This window comes from Garra rufa, chromosome 17, assembly GCF_049309525.1.
Source record: "Garra rufa chromosome 17, GarRuf1.0, whole genome shotgun sequence".
Classification (NCBI taxonomy): domain Eukaryota; kingdom Metazoa; phylum Chordata; class Actinopteri; order Cypriniformes; family Cyprinidae; genus Garra; species Garra rufa.
The window spans coordinates 3,593,523-3,616,864 of NC_133377.1; the positions used below are offsets into that span (position 1 = coordinate 3,593,523).

At 39.7% G+C, this 23,342-nt stretch overlaps 1 protein-coding gene across 4 annotated transcripts in view; it reads right to left on the minus strand.

Annotated features, from left to right (window-relative positions):
- runx1t1 (RUNX1 partner transcriptional co-repressor 1) overlaps positions 1-23,342 on the minus strand; it is a 77,347-nt gene that overhangs the window by 30,971 nt on the left and 23,034 nt on the right. For 3 of the 4 annotated variants that reach the window (XM_073821793.1, XM_073821792.1, XM_073821791.1), the window contains exon 2: positions 536-673. In XM_073821793.1, the coding sequence (XP_073677894.1) occupies positions 536-673 (138 nt within the window). Of the gene's footprint in view, positions 1-535; positions 674-17,639; positions 17,953-23,342 lie in introns of those variants that run through there. The other variant, XM_073821794.1, reaches the window with a different exon arrangement.

Here is a 23,342-nt window from a genome sequence, read left to right on the forward strand (position 1 = left end):
ACCAATTATTAATAGAAATGCACGTCTAATTAATTAACAAAAATCACATTTTTCAGGCCCTATGATATATGTGACCCTGGACCACAAAACCAGTCTTAAGTTGCTGGGGTATATTTGTAGCAATAGCCAAAAATACATGGTATGGGTCAAAATGATAGATTTTTCTTTTATGCCAAAAATTATTAGGAAATTAAGAAAAGATCATGTTCCATGAAGATTTTTTGTAAAATTCCTACTATAAATATATCAAAATGTAATTTTTGATTAGTAATATGCATTGTTAAGAACTTAATTTGGAGAAGTTTAAAGGTGATTTTCTCAGTATTTTGATTTTTTTGTCCGCATTTTCCACATTGAGGAAATCATAGGGCCCTACAATCTGTACTGCAGTGATCTGGCTAGACTGACTTGGTTAAAATAGTTTAGATGCTGGAAATTTTCTTTAAATATCCACACTTTTCAAAAAAGAATAAAAACAGAACCGGACTCTTCTGTTGAGCTGTCCAGGTAGAGTACAGTGTGTGCTAGTACTCACATGCAGTGGGGGTGAAGGAGCTGGTCCTGGGAGCTCCCTGTGTGGTGGGGGGAGGAGGCATGGTGGGCGGAGTTAACCTGGACTGTGTTTTCACATCAGCAGGTGAGTCGGGCATGGTGGAGCGCTTCTCAGTGCGATCTGCGGGAGAAAAAGTGGAACAGTTCTTGTGAGACCTCAATGATATCCCAGCAGCTGCCTCTCCACAGCACCTGAGCTCCTTTAGGATATACACACATAGTAGCTACATACACAGTACACGCCTTTGGAGAGTTCAGAGATAGTAACACCAGTCAAATTCCAGCTGTCATCCCCATTTCCCTAATGATCAAAGACACCGGCAATACTCTCATTAAAATGTTTCAGAAATCTGGAGGAGCCCCACAGAGGTCTTCAGCATCTAAAACAGACATGTAATGTCTAAAGTAACCCGTTTCTCCAGATTAAGAAGTCAGTCGACCCATTTTACACTTGATTATGGTTAAGAATAATATAAATATGCTTACTTTTATTGTACATTTTTTTGCATGTGTGAGAATTGTTTTCCCAGTGCTTGTGATTTACCATGTGGTACATTGCTTGCTGGTTGGTCTATGACAATCTGGTACCCTAATATGGCCTGGGTCCATTTCAGTGTAATTTCATTGTTTGTCATCCCAAAAAAGGCACATTAAAATCTGATTATTTAGAAAAATAATAGCACACCTCAAAAAAAAAAAAAAAAAAAAAAAAAAAAATAGCATGATTTGTGGTGTCATTCATGTCCTTAGCATGATGAGCTATGGATTAAGGATTTGAAACCTATAGCTCAGAGTATGTTCATATCTCCTTAAAATGTGAAGTTTCTATTTATTACAGGTTTTTAAAAAGCAAAACATTTAGCAAATAGAAAGCTGATTGTGGGCAATATCTAACACAGGACCAATCAGCCTCTTTATTTTGACAAAGTGACCATTGGTAGAGATGGAGAGGTCTGTAAGAGGTTACTGATCTGCAGTGATGGGAATAACGGTGTTATAAATTAACGGCATTACTAGCGGCATTACTTTTTTCAGTAATGAGTAATCAAACAAATTACTGTTTCCCATGTTACACGGAATACTATTACTGACAATAAAATGCGGCATTACTATAATTTTCGCTTTGCGTTCTTTTTCTGAGGTAAATTTTGGCTTATTCATCTCAGCGCGTCTTCTTCCAGAAACGAAAAGTAGCCGTTTTTTTTTTACGGATGTGATTGGATACGAATGCGTTTACCTACATGTCTGTGTGTCTCACGTGGATGGACGGCTGTGCAAAATTTGAAAGCGGAGGTGCTACATTAGAGCTTACATTAGAGATTAGTTTAGACGGGAAAAACTGGAGCTCGCATGGGAAACATACGCACCCCTATAACGTGATATTTAGGCCCTGGAAGGTGTCTCTCACATTGTCCCACAGCAACATTAAAATAGTGTAGATTAGTGTACAATGTTTTATTCATTTACCATATTATTATTAGGGGCGTGCAATTTATTTGACTTTTTTTTTTAAAGTAAGCCAAGTTTTTTAAAGTAAAACCAACTTTCCCTGGTAAATATTTACTTTCATAACAATGTAACTCAGTTACTATTTGTGGGAAGTAACTAGTAACTAAAACTAATTACTTTTTTTAAGTAACATGCCCAACACTGCTGATCTGTAAGTCTAAATTTTTCTAACACGGTGTTCTGGCTTTTGTTAATAACGCTTAATTAAAATAAAATATAAATATTAAACTTAAAAACTATTGAGAAAATATGAAATTAGAAATGTTGCCTCTGCAGCTAAATGACAAATTTTTTTTTGAAGTAAATTAGTAAAATTACTAAAACCCACACTACATAAACTACGTAAACTACATAGAAAAGTAAGAAATATAATATAAATGTCAAAAGTGCATAACAAAATGACTAAAACCTAAGCTGAAATTAAAATGAATGCTGATTTTATACAAATTAAAGCTACTTAAAATAAACAGTACACAGATAATACTAAAATAGCACTGGACAGTAGTGCTGGGCGATATGGAAAAATCATATATCACGATATGGATTATTTTATATCACGATATACCACAATAAAGTACGTTTTCAGTTATTCTCTGAAAAGTTTGACAAAAATATCATTGCATACTTTTTTTTGCAACTTTATTTTGAAGTGACATTTAACTGAACTGTCTCAAATGAGAAAAATACATTTTAGTGCAGCAATATAAATGTATCAAATGACAACAGATGTGGTGGAGGCAGAGCTACAGTAGCCTTTACATTTTTTTTTATCCACATCATAGTTATTTAAATTGTATTATCAAAATAAACTCTTTTTTTTTTTTAATAAAAATTTAAAGTGCACAACCATTTCAAGTTTCTGAGCAGAAAAGCACTCAATTATAAAAAATAAACAAAACATTTTTCTTGTAGTGCAAAGTTTGCAAACCAAAATAAAGTATCAAAAGTAAATATCAGAGTTGAACATAACACTGTTTAAGGCATTAGCCATGAATAAAAGTGCAAACATAAAAGGCTACTTTGTAAAAGTAGAAAAAATGTCTCTGTCAAATTTATAGCGTTATTAACTGTTGAATAAATGCTGACGCGGGTCAAAATGCCCGATTTCCCAACACGTTAAACTGAGCAATGCCATTGTACCATTTTAATAGGCTACTTTTAAACGCATATAGCTCAGTAATGTCAGCTTTATGTATTTTCTCTTTGTTGGGAAAGTCGGGGGAGAGACGCACACTTACGATTAGACTGGATAAACACATGCAGCATCTTAATTGTTAAGAAAATGGTATTCCTAATAAATGTCTCGGATATTTTGATTATGTCCAATGCTTCTCTTTCTTTTTGGAATTATTAGACACATTTCACTGTCTTTTCAAATGCCTAGGTCTGTTTAATTTCCTTAACTATAAAATTTAGCACTATTTTTAAACGTTTATTCAAGCAATAATATATAAATTATCTCATGTATGTGCTTGTTTAAAACCAGGGATTAAAAACGAATTCCAAGTAAAAACAGTATTTTTTCTTTACATTTCCAGACAGCGAAACAAACTAAATTAAACATTACTTAATAAATTCAAGCCACTATAATTTCTTTATTCATTTGATACAACTATTATAGCTATACAATTAATATATATAAAATAATATTATTTTGTCATATTCGTGACTCCTGAATTTACAGTATATATGAAAACTTCGTTTTGAAGTGCATTCATTATGTTTGTATAAGAAAATTCGTTAACCTAGCCTATTAAGTTGATTTAATATTCTTGATAATTTTTTAGAAGAAGTTAAAAGTTAAGAAAAAAGGAATTAGCTTGTATTCTATATATATTTAAGGCTATAGGCTAATCTTTTTCTTAACTTTTATTACACTGATCGAAATAAAATAATTCTTGATCATATTTAACATCGGAGAATCACTGAAAACGAAACTATTTAAATCTGTATAAAGGAAAGACAAAATAAATTACAAGAACAATCTGTATTTTTCTTGTAATCAAGAACATCTCTTTTGATAAAATGACCTAATTAATGCCGAAAGATCTCCACCGCATAGCCGCATACTGTATAATCACTGGTGTCAGTCGCAAATATTAAACATGCGGGTCAGGAAGCGGATCGGGTACAATATTTTCTCTCTCTTTAGTGTTCCAAACTCTCCTGTTATTTTATTTTAGTATTTTTAAAATTTTAATATGTGTTATGAACAGGACCGTTATATTTCAAATATTATTTCTAAATTTTTTGACGCGGAGGGAAGGTGGAGCGGTGTTTCTGATATCAGTGAGCGAGGAGTGGAGCGGGAGCGGGAAATTGTGAACCCGGAGCGGAGCGGAGCTGGAGCTGGAGTGGAGCGATTATTAAATGCAACTAACACGGAGGGGAAATTGTTGCCGCTCCACTCCGCTCACATACTCTGTAGAGTATGCACTGCATAGCGACAAGACATTATCATACATTTGTCATAGCCTATTTAATGCAATATTTTCTTTAGTAATTTATAAAGTTAGGTTAGAAACGATAGAAACGATAGAAGAGAAATAGGACGATAGACACTTTTCTATCGTCCCTACAATATATATCGTCATATCGCCCAGCACTACTGGACAGAGTTGGTTTGGATAAGGTTTAAAGCGTTAAATCAAGAAATACTTTTTGTTGTTGTTTGTTTGGCAAAGAACCAACAGTGACAGTTTTTAAGGTATGCAGGTCATACCAGCAGGTCATAGGGTCTCATTTTAGTTGTTTTACAATATCAGCATCTGTACCAACCCATCAGCAACCTCATTCTCTCTATTTCTTACATAGAAAGAGACAAGTTCGCGGTGCACCAGCTGTGGGAACATTGTGTGTCAGCGCGAGCAGCCGCCCTGCATCTCTGATGTGTAGTTTGACTTTCCAGATTACAACTGTCCTGGGTGTCCCCTTGTCTCTGATAACAGCAGGGGCTCTTCGTTTTTTACTCTCATTCTTTTTTCAGCATGTTTTACTCCACAGAAGAATATTAAACACAGACAGTTGATAATGGCCGCCTTCACAGCTAAAGATACCATTGTCTTGTTGGGCATGTACACATTGTAGTATGATCTAAAAAGAAAGGCGGGTGCTTTTAGACATCCACAGTCTGACCAGGAAAGCACAAGAGATAAAAAAGGTGGGAATTTCAGCTCCGTATGGCTCCCATTCCCAAGGCACCTCAGTGGCTGTATGTGTGCACCAGATCCTAAACATATGTGTCTGTGTAGGCTTAATCTGCCCCATACTTGCTCCCCATGCACTTTCAATCCATTCCCCAATTGAGAACAGAGTCATCTACGCTAAAAACAAAGCTTTAAGCTTTATATATTACACAGGCATAGATCCATCTATCCTTGCCGAAGCTAACCGTTTATTTTCTCTGATAAAGAAATGACAGAATAATCAGCAGGGGTCTTTATTCTTACACCTACACATGTGCTGATTAACCGTTTGTATCGGTATTGTCAAAAAAAAGAGGATATGATGGACAGGCTACTGTGCTGGTAATGTCAAAGTGACATATAATTATTTCTAATAGGGCAACTCTGCATTTAGTCCATGATATTCATTCAAAAACACAATGATAGAAATGAAAGATTCTTGAGTCAGTGAAAGGGATGAGGCAATGTAAAGTGGCTCGATTCAACATTAAAATCTCAGTATGGGGCCAGTTATTACATTGAAATGTTAACAACGTGACAAGTCCAGGCACTATAATTCACAAGAGCCACAGCACAAGTCTGAAATGAATAAAATAGCCCAAGCACTAGTGTGAAAGCTATTCTCAACCAATATGCCTGTCAGATCGCTATAATTGGAAAATATCACATGAAATTGTGAAAAATTATATTAATTGTCCACGACAGATAAGGTCTACGGGAAAGACTTTTATTCAGCCTTGCTCTCAGAAGGAGCCCAGGGCGACATAAAAAGCAGCTTGTGGATCTACATGTGTAATTGAGGATTAACATCTGGGTCAAAGTTGGGATTGGATTGGGAATCGGGAAAAGAGAAACAACCTAGAGGCGTCTAAACCTTATCCTCTCTCTTTACCTGTCGGACAGAAACGGATGATACGAGGTAAAAAATAGGTTGTAATCTGCGAGCAAGACATACACACTGAGATTGTGACTCTTTGAAGACATAGGAAGGTATAAAAAAGTCGAATGTCTTTCATAAGGATCTGTCAGCACAACATATCTATTATGTTTCATATTTCCTTCACCACTTTCTACTGAAATATTACACATCCGACAACTTAAAAGCATTGCACTTCCATAGTGTGCGTCATCCTATGTTCGAGTGAAATAATAATCACCATAATACATCTCACTTTTATACTGGAAAGATGGATGAATTCCGCACAAAGAACAATCAATGACTGTACAAACCCATCTGAAAAATGTTCAGATAAAGTGCTCTCTACTATTTATATTATAATCTCACTATTTCCATTAGACTAAGAGTTTCTGAAAAACTTGGTACTGTATTACATACATGGAGTGCAGGGTACATATGCACACTTTTTATATATTTTATCTCTCATTAGTCAAAGTAAAAAGGACTGCCAATAAAACTGGGTTGTACAACAGCAGCATTAAACCCATCTAAAAGTGGCAGGCTGCGCAAATATGTTATGGGGGAAAAAAAAAACGATGCATAACTCAATTCAAATGAGTTCCCACTTGGAGTGGAAAAGAAGCAATTTTGCATTTTAAACAGGCTCAAAAACATACCAGAGTGCACATCCATCCTGCCCTGATTTCATAAAGTTAATCTGCGCAGAGTTAACGCACAGAGTGCATTTGTTTGCCAGTTACCTTGCCTTTCAAAACGGGAAATTGGCGGACGAGCGGCACAGATGAATATTAGGCGGGCCACCGCGGATATTGATGCAGCAAGAGATTTAATGTGGCTCCCAGGAAGGACGATGAAGTGCTTTCCATTTTCCTGTTCGGCAAGGTCTTTTATTGCTTTTCAAAAGAGCTCTCGAGTAATATGGATCGCCATTAAACGGCACGCCAAACTGAGCATTAGAAAGCACCGACTCGCTCATCTCCACTCCATGCCTGGTCATTTTTCATGACCCGACAGTGGCAGTGAATATCTTGCTAAGACGTGACTGGCTCTTTTAGCTGCTTCCCTGATTATCTTTGTGCTTATATGCATGCAAAAACACAGACAGAAGACAAAGTGGAATAACAAACTTTCACACTATTTTATGAGACCACTACTAAACTCCAGCATGATTTGGTGCAAAACTGAGTCACATCCTTCAGGGTCAGTTAGTCAGTTTGCTTCTAGGATGTAAACAGTCAGCTTTGCATGCTGTCTATTTCTACAGTCCTCATGAAGTTGAATAAAAAAAACAACTCTTTGTGATTTGATGGTGCCTACGTAGCATTTATACTAAAAAAATAATATCCATCATCCCTAAACAGAGACACTATAGTCTCTTCTGTAAGTCTCTGTCTCGATATCAGCGTGATCACGATATGAAACGATAGGTCTTCCAGGCAAAAAAGGCCTTTTTTTATTCTAACTTAAAGGTCTTTAAAGTTGTGTTTTGGGCCATTATGCTTTGCCACAGTATCTGTCAAACAAACTAAAACCGAAAGCCCAATATGGCTTAATCCCTTTATCAAGTCTGTTTTCGTTGAGCATTTAAAAGCGAAGCGCGCACTTCGTTCAGGCGATCAGCTTGTGATCCGGTGTTTTCCACGTCTCAGAACGGCTAAGTTCACAGTGAATGCAGTAAACTCATTTATTGCATGTGCTGTGAGTTTACCTCGGGTTTGGGAACGCAACATTCACCAGTTATGCTTTATTTTCATGGCAGATGATTATAGCACTTCACTAGATTTGTAGTGTGATGCATTTTTGTAAGCCTGTTTTCACTGAAGCTGGAGTTTTCTGTCAAAATAAAAGCTTAAAAGTGCAGTATGAATTGCTGACAGCTAGCAGTTTAAATGGGTAACATTACTGCAGTCCAAATTCAAAATATCAAAGAAGTATTCTAATTTGTTTGGTTTTCTAAAACACCGGTGTGATTGTAAATTAGACTGAGACAGTATAACGCAAACAAAAAGAGGGTTGAGTCCCCTTTTGTTACGTTCATGTCTGTTCATTTGGTTTCTCCCATTGTCTCCCCCTGTCATTCTGTGATCATTTGGTATATTCCCTCGTTTGTCCAGATCCCCGTCACCTGTGTCTAATTATTAGTTCCCCTTTATAAGTCTGTTTGTTTACTGAGTTCTTTGTCGGTCTTTAACGTTTTTAGTTTTGAACTTTCAAAGTGCATTAGATTGAAGAATTTAATTTTAAAAAGGACAAAATGCACATTTTTTCCAAAGTCTGCATTTCGTATTATCGTATTGTGTGATTCGTTACATCCCATTATGTTTAACATTTTTAACTTGTTTTTATTTAATTAAAAAACAACTGTTTCATTGAGACGATTAGACAAAATAGTATATAATCTACACAGAATATTACAAAGAATCCAAATCAAACCAAACAAACAGCTAATTGACTAACTATGGTCTGGTCAATCTGTCGGAATGAATAATGGACCGTTTTTTTGGTTTAAGATAACAGTCTGCACCTTTAAATCTTAGATATCAACATCACTCTTTAAAATAAAAAATATTATATTTATCTATTTGTCTGCTCAGCTTCTTTCATACATCCACCCTGTGTTAGATCTTTTCTCCAGATAACGTAACCAGAAAAAAAAACATGAGACTCATATGTTTGACGCACACAGCTCGACTTACATGTCTCTTACATCACTCACTGCACAAGTAGTAATGTTCAGCTCATTCCACAGTGGATAAAACAGACATCTGTGTACACATGCAGTATGTGAGAAAAAAGAAGGTCACAAATCATCTCACTCATTTTCTTGTTATGTATTAAAAACCCTATAGGATGTTTCTGAAGCAGCTCTCCCCATGTGCACACATTATGAATTTAAGAATCACACCAATGCATCTCAGCTTTTGTGTCATTGTGAAAAACGGAAAAGCTGCGACTACATTCATCCTCCCACATGCCAGCTAAAGTTGCTTATTCACTTATGGATCCTAATAAGCTGTGATGATTCAGCCTTATATTTCTGTAGTGCCTGCAGCAATGCAGAAATCCACAGAGTTGTGTGTTCGCAGTAAGTTCAAGGGAGGGTTTCTCCCCATAGGAGCATTGTTTTTGCTCCTCAGAGAAAAGCTGTGCCTACTAACGTGAAGCATGACGTACCAAAGCCAATGGAAGCAAATCAGCTGCATACTAATGCCGACAAGATGGCTGCTTATACCGGACTTGCGCTCATCAGATCAGGGTCACGAGGTGCGGGAAGCAAAGACAGAGAACACCTTTCACAAGAGACATCTCGCGGGACAGATAGCACTGTGAAAGTAGATGATGAAGGTGGCGTTACAACCAGCTGCTGTGCATCAGAGCCGCCGTACATTAAAGATGAAGAAGTGGTGAGAACGAAAGAGAGAGGGAGAGAAAACATCGACTCTTCGGATAATTGGAATTCAGATGGCGTCTCAGGTATCCGAGGCCGAGGGTGAACTGGGAGAGCGTGTTGCGTTGGTATGAATACATTATGAACTTGTGCACGCCGATGCACCATGCAATCATCTCCGCCAGATGGAACGGCACACGGAGCGTGGCCCATCAAACCCTGCCGGCTTGTCAGGGAAGATGTATGGATGCCCCCACCCTCCTGGAACTCATTCCCAACACTTATTCCGCTCATTCTCCCTGCAACAAAGCCTGTCCCTTTGGATCTCCATCTTCCTCACCGTCTCGTTCCCTCTCTCCCAGAGCCCTCACTTTTCAAGGCTTCTCCCCAGGCGCAATTGTTTTCCCGAGCCCCACTTGGCCGGCGCCAGGTGGTGTGCCAACGTTCCATTCCATCCCATCAAATGACGCACGCGCTGAAGGGACCTGCATCAGTCTGTGCTCACTCAAGAGTTACCAACCAACCCAACCACCAACCGCAGCGCACAGCAACCTGTGCACTCCGATATTTAAAGAGATTGCACTCTTCCGTCGGGCTCTTTCCGCAGCACACCCAACCGAGATGTTATTTCTGGATTACAACAGACGAATGAATCATTTCGCCTCTTAAACGCACCGTAAATGCCATCATCGGTTACCGATGGCAGTAACCTTTAAAAGAAAGTGATTTCACACTATAGCTACCCACTTTGATGCCAGCCGTGCCGACTTAAGTGGACACTGACGAGTGGGCACTGTTAGTTTTACAGTGCGGCTATAATGTGAGATAATGCGTTCCTGGAGCATTTCTGCAGTAAACAGAAAAGGCCGGGAGCCATCTGCTGATCCATTTCAAAATATGGTCTTGCGTCAAAGGAAAGAAAAAAAAGAAGACTGACCAATAAAACAGATGCAGCGTTTATAGTGGAAGTCACTCTTTTTTCCTTCGTCCTCTTCTTCAAAATGGATTTATCTTAACGTCTGTTTTAACCATCTGTTGAAATAAGGCCCCGTTGGCATGAAGCGCAGAGGAAGAAAACAAGTGTAGAGGAACAATAAAAGTGATTCACGGTTGCCGTTACGCATCCGTCGAAATCGCAGAGATTTGTGCAGTATCTTGTTGCCAGACTTTAAAAAAAGAGGAAAAGGATAAATCCTTAAAGGCTTCAAGAGTGCAAGACCTCACAGGGGAAGTCGCATAGAAAACGCTTGTAATCTTCTCTCGTGCCTCATCTACAAACAGACAATCATAATTGAAATGGGAACAATGACGGTTTTGCAATTACACCACGAGCACAACTGCAATTTCCAGCATCTTTTGAACGAACAGTAAATAATTATTTACTGACTTCTTATCTAGAGAGGCAGAATTAGAGCATTTTTCAATAAAAGGCCTTTCATACTGAGATTAGTGCTCTCAAACGCTAGTATGAAGCTCGTCCAACTCTCAAGTCAATGACTCACTCAGCTTCTTGGCATGAGCAGATGCCAGCTGAAAAGTGGGGAGAAAGAGAGAGAGAAACAGAGAAAGTCGGCACATGCAATATGGCTCAGCACCTAGACACATGGCTTTAACTGGCTATCCACCAACACTGCTGTGTTTTTCACTGTGTCCCTCATTAGCAGCGTGTAGGTTAAAGTCACACACGTCCTCGTGGGATTCGCGCTCGGTCCACGAGCAACGCTCTGTCATTGAAAAAAGTTTGTTTGCTGAAAACATCACATAAACAAAATGTCACATGGCCAGAAAAAGTAGACGTTCACAACTTGTGATAGACTGATATATTTTGAGCAATCCTTGGCCATTTTGAGATTACAACTGTGCTGCTTGGCAGATTAATACAAGTGGTACTTTCCCCTTGTGTCCGTTCCAGAACCTACAATCAGCCTTATCAACATTACAAGCTTTTGACAGCTCATAAGACTTCATGGAGTTTACTTCGTCTCAGACTTTCCCATAAAAAGCCTCAACATAAAAATAGCCATGAAAATATCTCTTGAATATCTAATTTCTTTCTAGGTCTCATCCATGCACTTTTTAGTCTGAGATAAGCCTTATAATCCTTTAGAGATTCAGAAGCAACTCCAAAACTTTGCTACAATTTGCCAAGATACCAAAGACTGAGGAAAAAAGGAAAATATTAATATGACCTCAAACATTTGTCATTAGATTTTCCCAAGACTATTTACATCAGATTTCTTATCACAGACTTTGGTATCCTGGCAAATCACAGTTTGAGATATTGTTGAGATCTCTTCTGAATCTATAAAGGATTGTTAGAGTTTTTGTTTTCTGAGGTTAGTAAGACACACACGTCTACTTTTGCTTTCCATTTAATCTCATCTGCTGTCTTTAGTATACACCACCAATCAAATATTTGGATATATCTACTCCTTCATTATTATCACTAATATTATTTATCAAAACTTGACACTTTTGATGAAAAAATTACACTTTGTATTAGGGATGGCTCGATACCACAATTTTGACTTCGGTACGATACTAGGATCTAATACCTTGGTATCGATACCATAGGTAAAAAAAAAAGAAAAAAAAAGAAAGAAAGGAAACAGGCAAATATAGGTGAATTGAAAACAGTTTTATTAAACACAGTGCTTGAAACTCTATGAACAACTGTGCAAAGAAATTGTTACAAAAAAAATTATAAAAACTACAATTTTGATTTTAGAAGAAACAAAACTGAAGAGATCTAATTAAAATAAAGTAATCTCTTAATATGTTTTTAGTCTTTATCACAAAGAAAATGTGAATGCAACCAGAATGCAACAACAACAACAACAACAAAAAACCCTACAGGGTAGAGGATACAGGTTGGATTGTGATTTTGGGACTGAATAAAATGGGTTCACATCTATATATCTTTGCAGTCTTTATTTTTTTTTTGCTAGCTCCTTTGATAGCTGCAGATTTTTGGACAGGAAAACTAATGTGTCGCAGCGCTTGCAGACTGGTGCATTGAGGTCTGTGGGTTCACCCTTTTCATCAGTTTTGTAGGCAAAGTGATGCCATATTTCACTTCTACCACTCTCGTTATTTATTAATTTCGGACGTGTAGAGCGCGTTTCATCTGTGTGATCAATCGCCGTTTGTCTGTTATCACGCTTGCTGGTTTTACGCCAGTTTGCGCAACACTGCAGCATAGTGGTGAAAATCGGAACAGCGGATGAAATACCGAACTGAGCAAACTTTTGATATTGTACCGTTTGAAAAATAATAAATACCAGTATTTTCACAGTACCGGTATACCGCACATCCCTACTTTGTATAGAACTATGAAATAAAATTTTAGTGTTGTAAAGTGCTGTAATATGTAAGCACAATTTGTATGCATCTACAAAACGTATGTCGAACATTTATGCATCAGTATTTGAATAAAAAAAGTTTTTTTTAATTAAAGGATTAGTTCACTCCAGAATTAAAAATCCCTGATCATTTTTCTCTATCCCGTTCAATGTGGATCAGCGGGTTGAAGGTCCAAATTTCAGTTTCAATACAGCTTCAAAGGGCTACACGTTGTAGACATGCACCGCCGAGCTTGTGCAAGATGAGCATTTGTGGATAAAAAAAATAGAAAATTTGAAAAATAAGCTAAATAAGACCCTTATTCCTCGACTGGGATCGTGTAGAGCCCTTTGAAGCTGCACTGAAACTGCAATTTCCACCCGTTGATCCCCATTGAAGTCCACTATATGGAAAAAACCCTGGAATGTTTTGCTCAAAAACCCTAATTTTTTTTTGACTGAAGAAAGAAAGACATGAACATCTTGGATGACATGAGGGTGAGTAAATTATCAGAAATTGTTTCATTTATTTTGGAAGTGAACTTTATATTCTTTAAAGAGAAACATCAAATCTGTCTAGAGCTTAGACTTGTGGTCGTATATCATTGTATCAATTGTAAGTATACTTGTGTACGCTGTCATTAAATCATATTATGACTATATCAGCAACATATTAGCCACTGCATAACCCATATCGATTTACAACATGCAACTGCAGACAGCCTGAACTAAAAGAAGCCAGAGAACTTCATGAGGTTCCCACAGAGGAGAACACACGTCAGATGTTTCCTCCATATCCATATACAGCTCCTGTCCTCTCTTGCAGCTCATGCAGTGTGCAATTACCTCTGCACTCTGCTCATTGCCCTCAGCACCACTCAAACCTGCAAATTGCAGGCCTTTATCCACTTATTCACTTTATTCATTTCAGCCACTTATTCTCACTGGCCATGGCAGCTATGAACGGACGTCTCTCCATGCTTGGCAACAAAAGCGTGGCAAAGTCTCTGATGCTAGGACGAGTCGAGCCCACGGCGGTGGATGCCAAATCAATTTTCGACAGATAATAAAGAGGCTCATGTTTTACATTAACAAAACGCTATTTTACTACACTCAAAAATGTGAGCTAATAATATATTGCTCTTGCTAACTGAAAACACAGCCACGTGATAAAAGAATAACTGACAGGCGCAGAGGAGGAGGAGGGAAGGCGATCGCGAGAAAAAAGAAAGACCCCGGCGGCAGAATGACGGTTTATTTCTGCTGGGACCTCTGTCTGCAAGTGTTTTGAAAATATCACATGACAGAAGCCATGTGTTCAAAATTAGAGTGAGTTAAGTCCGCTGCGCAGAAAAATATGTCGACAATTTATGAAACGCAGTCCTGGATGGAGATTTACTAAGTAGAACCAGATTCAGAAAACAACTAACCCCCCCGCCCAATTACCGTGTGCACACACACAAACTGTCTCTTTCTCTGTCTCTCCCTCCCTCCTTCTCTTCCCCTCCACGAGACCTTAAAAATGGTTCGAGTCACATCTGGCAGGCAGGAGACGCAGGAGATGGTGGAGTATGACCTAACGTCAGGGCACTTCCACCCTGAGCGCTTTTCTGTGTGTGTGCGCATGATAGTGGCACTGGCCACAGTTTGCTAATGGCTTTCAGTACAAGGAACTGAGGCGTAGCTCCAGGCAATGACTGCCCCTCAACCGATTGGCTGCCATCACTGAGTGGCTTCTTAATGACTAAATACACTCTAGAGAGGCTGTCTTTAATGCTTAAACTTGGGTCAAAAACCTTGTTGCAATACTTGGCAAAAAAAATACAAGAAACTGCATGGGGAAATATCTTGTACGACAGTGTCTCTAACAAAACAGTTACAAAAAAAGAAGTAGAGATACTTGTTTTCATATTACCCAAGAGAACAACCTTTATCTCGATACAGCAGCATTACACGCAAGTATAATATTGCAAACTGACAAAGTGCATCAGAAAACATACAAAAAACACCAAGGCTACAAGAGGAGAGCTTGTTTTCATATTTTTTTCTTGTTATAATGTGAGATGCACCATTAATACATTAAAAAGTGAGAAAGTGTAATAAAAATGTATCTTCTGGCTAACAAAAATGATGTAGAAAATACAAGCACTTGTTGTTTTCATATAAAAAGACAGAATTTCAAGTTCAACAGAACAGTCCACAAGCAAAATATTGCGAACTAAGAAACTATGTTAGCCAATATATATAAAAATGTTTTTTTCTGAAAATAAAGTCAAAATTAAGAACAAGCTAAATAATCTTCGTAATAATTTTCTGGATATTAATGGTTTAATGGTTAATAATCAAAAGCATCTCTAATTAGTTTATTTTAAATAAAATAATAACTATATATAAAGATAGATAGATAGATAGATAGATAGATAGATAGATAGATAGATAGATAACTATATATATATATATATATATATTATTATTATTATTAGTTTTTCCCTGTGTTGTGTAGGCCTAACATTTCTTCAGGTAAATAAATTCTGGTAAATCATTTTCTGGTAAATATTCCTTAAAATTAATGTTGTAATAACAATTTTAATTTTATTAGTAGTAGTAGTAATACTATCATTACATTAAGTAAAAAAAAAAAATTCTGTCACGGTTTATTCCAGTTCAACCAAACTTTTATTTTAGTTTCTGTGAAGACCTTTAAGTTTCTGTTTGTATGATATGATGATAGTTTTTTCTCAAAAGAAATTCATGAAGTGACTCTTAGAGAAGTTCTAGAGATTATCTTTATGTGTTGATGTACCCATATTTAAACACTGCAAGCGTCACGCACGTCTGCGCAATTCATTCACGTAGAGACACATAATTCATATTTAAATAATATTTTTGTGGCTTAATATTCACAGACACTAGTCCATATGTTTTGATTTAAGGGTACTGACCTATTTTTGATTTATTATCCAAAATGTAGCAAATTCTGTGACATTCATTGTTATACAGTAAATTAAATTTTTATGACAGGATTCCATCTGCGTTCTCCACATCGCGAAAATCATAGGGCACTAAACAAAGAACGACTCTTAATTGCAACCGAATATGGCAAGCTACAAAACTGTGTTAAACATATACTATATGAAAACAAGGTTGCTAAACAAAAATGCTACAAAACTATGGAAGCTTCGCCACTGTTTCCATTTTACCAAAAAGGTTGACCTTTATCTCATTACAGTAGCATATTATTGCAAACTGAGAACATGCGTTAAAAACACGCTGTACGAAAACACACTTGCTAAGAAAAAATGCTATAAAACTACAGGCAGAGAGGAAGGAGCCAAGCTCTGCTCAGCACTGAGAGCTTCAGTCCCTGCCACAGATGGACGGCACTGTGTTTGGCACTCTGCCAGCGAGTGAACAGATTGTCCGTGGCGGCGGCCTGGAGGAACGGTAGCTCCAGTGCAGATGGGTGTCCGAAATAACCCAGTGTCAGTTCTGCTCAAGTGTCCCTGACCTGGCACACGCGCCTGCTTACAGCTGCTTCCTCCAGAGCTTCCCAGAACAATTCTACACATGCACACACAATTCATAAACACACACTTCACACAAAGGCCAATGTTAACAAACATGCTTCAAGTGGCCATTTAAAAAGAACAAATCGCAAACCCATTTAGCGAGAAAAAAATAAGAGAATCAAGAGATCAAGACATATACTGTTTCTAAAAAAGCACTCCAGAAAAAAAAAACTTTTGAAAGATTTGAACATGATATTATCTCAACCACAGAAATTCATCATTCAAACTCCAGTTTGAAAAGCCACCGAGCCAAATACACAGCCAACAATGTTACACTTGCAAGTTTAGAAAGAGAAACAAACAGAAAGAGAAGTCGATGGAGAGGGGGAGTCGGAGAGGTGGGCACCAGACGGGTTTGCTGGCAGAGAGGTAGTGGCCATGGCACACAGGAGAGCAGCAGTGCCAACAGAGCTTGTCTCACAACACCATCTGTGAAGAGCAGCACTGAGATCTCCCTGCAGCCTGCACACACACAGCACGCCAGCTGCCCTCTGCAACTCTCCTCTCTCATTTTCTTTCTTTCAGTCTGCTTTCTTTACTTTCATGCTCCTGTACAGTCATTTTACTCTTTCTAGAATAGATCTCTGATCTTCAAGGGCTCAACAATGAGAATGTAAGAGAGATTTGAAGGACCACCAGGCCATTGCTGCATTGTTACTACATTTTACAATTCTTGGTCTTGTATTTGAGCTGTTATGTACTGCTAACATAAATGTTTGGATTTCTGTGAAGAATGAAATAGTCTTGGAAGGCTTAATGAAAAGGGCTCATTTTCAAGAAATACTGTGTGCATGGATTTAGCTCATGGAGTTACATTATAGCTGAAGACTTTATAGATATTTTTGCAAAAAATTACATTTTATGTTAAATGTGACCAAGCCAGCAGAACAAAAACATATTATTGAACTATGATTCTATTCTATAAAGAAATATTTGTAGAAATACAGGTAGAAATACCATTCAGAAAAGACATCCACTGCATATATATATATATGTGTGTGTGTGTGTGTAAGATTTGCACTTTTTTATCTCCAAGAGCAGTCAATAAAGCCAAAAAAGCTGAACAAATTGCCTTACACAGTCCACTTCTGTTTTTTAAGATATTAACATTCAAAAACCACATGCACAATTTCCCACAACACAGTCACACACATTAAAATATCTTGCCAATCTCACCTGGCATCATCGATGACGGAGACAAGCTGGATATCAAAGAATCCAGGGTATTTTCTCTATTTCTGCCAGCTTTCCTGTAATCTTAATCTCTTTGCGTCTTTCTGCGCTCTCTGCGAGGGGCAGGGGGGTGGCACGGGACCCCAAGGCCGGTACGCCAGGTCTGAGCGAGAGAGTGGAGCAGCCTGTCCTCCTGCTTTCAGAGCCTGAGAGGGACAGATGGAGACCTGCCTCTCGTTCTGCTCTGCTTCCAGGGATGCCCTGCACTAACGAGGGCACGTGTGGCCGCTGGGGCCTCGCGTTATCCTGCACACGCTTGCTCCCTGAGCCCGCAGACTGAGACAATGACAGCTAGAGCGCACGCAAATGCGCGCACACACACGCACGCTCTCCGCCTCCTCCGCTGACCCCTCCCAGCTGATGCGCGGCAGCCACACAAAACAGAGCACGCGAATGAGAGAGTGAGAGAGAGAGACGATGGATATATAGATAGATAGATTTGTGCTGTTCGAATATGTCCTCTCATATGCTTTGAATTAAGAGCACTCTTGCAAAAACAACCTTCTTTTGGTCAACCGTCCAATATGAATTTAGTCACATCTGCTTCTGCTTAACCCGTTTCACTTCATACTTCCCTACTCCATTCATATCAGATGAAAAAAATATAGATGTGAGGTGAACAGCGTGTTTGCTCATGTTTGTAATGTCGAGATTATCAGATTCAGTTGATTCATCCGTCTACAAATTCGCTGTGTGGATGCCTGAATGCTTCGGATCCATCCCAAATAACGGCATGCCTGCATCAATAAGCCCCCTGCACCATTTTTTTGCGAGCAGCGGCAGGAACAACCTCATTAAAACCAAGAGAAATCAATTTGGAGAGTCCAAACAAAGGCATGCATCTGCCTCCACTGCTGTGTTTTAAGTCTCTAGAGTGGCGCTCTTCCTCCTCTCTCTCCCCCCACCCCCTGCGCTCATTCTTTTTCTGCTCTCTTTCTCAGATTTGCCGTTTCTCTCTCTCCCCTCCCAGACTGCCATCACTGCATGTGATTAACATATGTCTGGGCTTTCAGCCCCTGTCAGCTTGAAGGCATTTCTCCCAGCCGCCTTAAACAGCAGATGAGCTCCATGTGGAGGAAACACTCAGGAGAGAGAGAGAGGAAAGGATGAGGGGTGGAGAAACGGATCTTTCCTTCTTGCACATTTAGTGGTGTATTTCTCTCTTCATCAGCCTCCAACCTGACTCTCCACACTGGGGGTTGAACAGAGTGATGTCTTTGAGATAAACAGCAGTTTCTGAGATTCACCATCCTAACCATTTCACAGAGATGGGTAATAATATAATACTCAGGATAACTATCTTAAATGTTCAATCACTGGTAAAAAAAAAGAGACTTTTCTGGAAGTTCCTACTGGCGCTGTGTCAAACAAAAAAGTTGATTTGTTTTAATTGGCAGTGGTTGTATTCACTTGTAAATTACGAACATTACCAACAATGCTAGATTTCCTCATTTGCCTATTTCCTACAGCTTTAAATACTCAAGTCATAAAAGGCAAAGTGTTCTACAAGGTAGAAGAAAAAGAGAGAAATGCTTGTCATTGACACCCGCTGCAGCTCTTTCTGAAAATGTAAACATAATTGAACAATTCAAGGATGAACACTTACCATGAGGTAAAAAAACAAACCCTTGCTGCATTTATATCCTGCAATGAGGTGTGTGAGAAAATGTCCTTTCAACTTCCTTTCGTCAGCACTTACACACCTTCACGTCCAGTCAGCACAAAGCCAAATCTGTCAATTCCCCTCGCCTCTAAACTAGTAAATTTCTCAAAAGCCGCTACGTCCAGGATTTTATTGAGAGGCAACGTAGCAAACTAAATATTCAGGCTTTTCTGTGGCTCCCTTCCGTCCCCTCCCTCCCCTTAAACCAATCTGACAACCCTTTCAGAGTTGGTGGGAAGAGAATATATTTCCAGGCTGGCTTGATAAAGGCCTGCTTTAAGAATTGGCTGCATTAACAGACTGAAAGAGCAGGAACGAAACAATGCGAGATGAGGAAACTGTGAGCTGAAGGGATTCCACGTCTTTCGTGTTCCAAGGACCAATAGCGCCAGGTTTTTCGTGACGGCTTAAGAGCTTGATGAAAAGCCAGAGAGCATACGGATACCTCTTCTGCAAGGTCTTCTTGCTTCTTGCAAAGTGAAGGTTCTAACTAGAAAAGCAGGACCTTAGACCTCTGACCTGTGCTGCACACTGATATTGTGTCTTTTGTGAACTGTTGGCACTGCAAAAAAGGGTCTAAATTAGTTTAGTTTTTCTTGTGCATTGTCTGCTTCTCGACCCAACCCAAAGGGCTTGATTTTCCACACAGCTGGAAGCCATTAAAGCTCTCTGATGATCTGCTTGTATGACGGCTTAGCTGCAGAGGCTGCAATGAGACAGAAAAAGAGAAGCAGAGGAGGAACTGTGGAAGTAGAGACGGTCATTAGATCAGCCGGTATGTTGCTGTCTCACAGAAGAAAACCCAAGGGGCAAGACTGTCCAATAAGAGGGTATGAATCACAGCGTAAATATTTCTCAGCCAAAACAGACAGCAGAAACCTTGTGAAGATGCTCTTTGTAAGAGCAAACATTGGAAACAAGCAGCGAAAACACAGAAGTGCTTATGTTGCATCTTATTTGGAACTGCTACAAATATGAACAAGTGGGTATCTGTGAAAACAAGGGTTGTGGGGTTTTCACAACAAAACCCAACCAATTGCTACTAGCCCAAAACTAGCCATATTGCATTTTTTGGCGGGGTTCCTCTGGTAAAATTTGCATTTCAGGAGCTAAACATTACGTTATTGGAGTCACTTCAACTTGCAGACATAAACAACCTGAACATCAGTGTTAAAGTAGCCCAATTCTGTGGGAGAACCACAAACTAGTAGGAAACTCAAACAGGTTGGAAATGACTGTTCTGTTATAAAGTGAAATAGTCTGTATAGTACTGGAAATATAAATGTGACTCTGGACCACAAAACCAGTCATAAATGGCATATATTGTTGGGTATATATTTGTTCCATGAAGATATTTTGTAAATTTCCTACTGTAAATATATCAACACTTATTTTTTGATTAGTAATATGCATGGCTAAGAAATGAAGCTAGCGCAAGTTCTGGCAGGAAGACTCAATCGTTCGCGTCACTAATTACCTCCTCATCTTCCAATCATATCATTACTGTAGCTTTAAGGGGTAGCGCTTACCATGTCTGAGTTCGCAGATGCTGTTGCTCCAGCACACAGCCGTGAAACTGGATTCCAGCCGCAGTTGCAAGGAGCGGAGCTGTTAACTCTCTCAAACTGACAGGATTTATCACGGACACCATGGTTACTTCATTAAAAACGACTGTCGGCATAGTTTAACGCGAACCGTGCGGTTCTCCTCCTCTGCGGATGTGTTTGCGGTGCAGGAGTCGTAACAATGTACCGTCGTCTCGCTGGCGGCGGTAGACAGAAGCAGCGGCTAGAGCCCAGTCTGGCGAATCTGTGAGCTCGAGCTGCTCAAGCGGCGGCATGAGGCTCTAATCGCCAGCGCGCTCGCGCTACACGCGCCAATCCGAGCCGGAGAGAGCCGAGCGGCCGAGCGCCGACACGAACCCGCGGTGCTCACCGATGCTATCGCTCCCGTACCTCCATCCTCGAAGCCCAGCAAGCTCTCCAGCCTCGATCTAGGTAAATCCTATTTTTTTCTACTGGTGGTGGTGTTTTGCCAAAGCGGTTGGCACTTTCACGAATTGCATGGCTAGCTACTAAAGCAAGATGGCCTGCGGGTTATACGTCTGTCAAACAGCTGTACACGCTATAGGTCCAAGTGGCTGCAGCTTATGCTGCCTTCATGCGCTATCGTAATTATAAATACCAAAGCTATCAAGACGGCCCGTGGCCCATGCGTTCTATCAGAAGACGGCTGTGTATTCAATCATGCGTTCTATCCATAGATGGCCTGTGCATTTATTCATGCGTTCTACCAAAAGATGGCCTGTGTATTCAATCATGCGTTCTATCCAAAGATGGCCTGTGTATTTATTCATGCGTTCTACCAAAAGACGGCCTGCGTATTCAATCATGCGTTCTATCCAAAGATGGCCTGTGTATTCAATCATGCGTTCTATCCAAAGATGGCCTGTGTATTTATTCATGCGTTCTACCAAAAGATGGCCTGTGTATTCAATCATGCGTTCTATCCAAAGATGGCCTGTGTATTTATTCATGCGTTCTACCAAAAGACGGCCTGCGTATTCAATCATGCGTTCTATCCAAAGACGGCCTGCGTATTCAATCATGCGTTCTACCAAAAGAGGGCTGTGTATTCAATCATGCGTTCTATCAAAAGAGGGCTGTGTATTCAATCATGCGTTCTATCAAAAGATGGCCTGTGGCCCACGTGTTCTATCAAAAGATGGCCCGTGGCCCATGTGTTCTATCAAAAGATGGCCTGTGGCCCATGTGTTCTATCAAAAGATGGCCTGTGGCCCATGTGTTCTATCAAAAGATGGCCTGTGGCCCATGTGTTCTATCAAAAGATGGCCTGTGGCCCAAGCGTTCTATCAAAAGATGGCCTGTGGCCCATGTGTTCTATCAAAAGATGGCCTGTGGCCCATGTGTTCTATCAAAAGATGGCCTGTGGCCCATGTGTTCTATCAAAAGATGGCCTGTGGCCCATGTGTTCTATCAAAAGATGGCCTGTGGCCCATGTGTTCTATCAAAAGATGGCCTGTGGCCCATGCGTTCTATCAAAAGATGGCCTGTGGCCCAAGCGTTCTATCAAAAGATGGCCTGTGGCCCATGTGTTCTATCAAAAGATGGCCTGTGGCCCATGTGTTCTATCAAAAGATGGCCTGTGGCCCAAGCGTTCTATCAAAAGATGGCCTGTGGCCCATGTGTTCTATCAAAAGATGCCCGGGCGGGGTCCATGCGTTCTATCAAAGGATGGCCCTGTTTCACGTCGCAATCAAGGATACCAGGAGCATATGTTCATTTTCAAAAAAAAAATAAAATAAATAAAAAACAGCTAGTGGTTCATTTAAGTTAACCATGAATGGCACTCATCTAAATCTAATTTGTTTCTCTTTCTTTCTCCATCTAAGCCAGGAACCCCAGGATTCACGACCGTAAGGTAATTTTAAAACCGTCCTTTGGGGGTGGGCCCCGTTCTGGTGGATCCTTAAGTCCACCTATTTTTGGGGGTTAGCGGCGCCCCCGCCTTCGTCTTCAGGCGGGACTCGCTGTTTCCGTACCCTCGGAATGCGAGTTACGAACGGGGCCTACGCCAAAGAACCGGATTGCTTGCTGAGCTTCTACATAAATGTAATCGGTATAGTATAAATTCTCCCGAGTCTTTCTGGTAGAAATGAAGCTAGCGCAAGTTCTGGCAGGAAGACTCAATCGTTCGCGTCACTAATTACCTCCTCATCTTCCAATCATATCATTACTGTAGCTTTAAGGGGTAGCGCTTACCATGTCTGAGTTCGCAGATGCTGTTGCTCCAGCACCTCCATCCTCCCCACCTCCACCAAGATGGAATCTCTCCTCCAACTCCTCTATTCTACCAAGCTGGGTCATCCCTCTATTACCACATCCATCAATCAGGCTATCACCTTCTTCACGAAGACCTCAGATTGTCTTCCTCAATCCTCACCATCACCAGTTGGCCCCTTT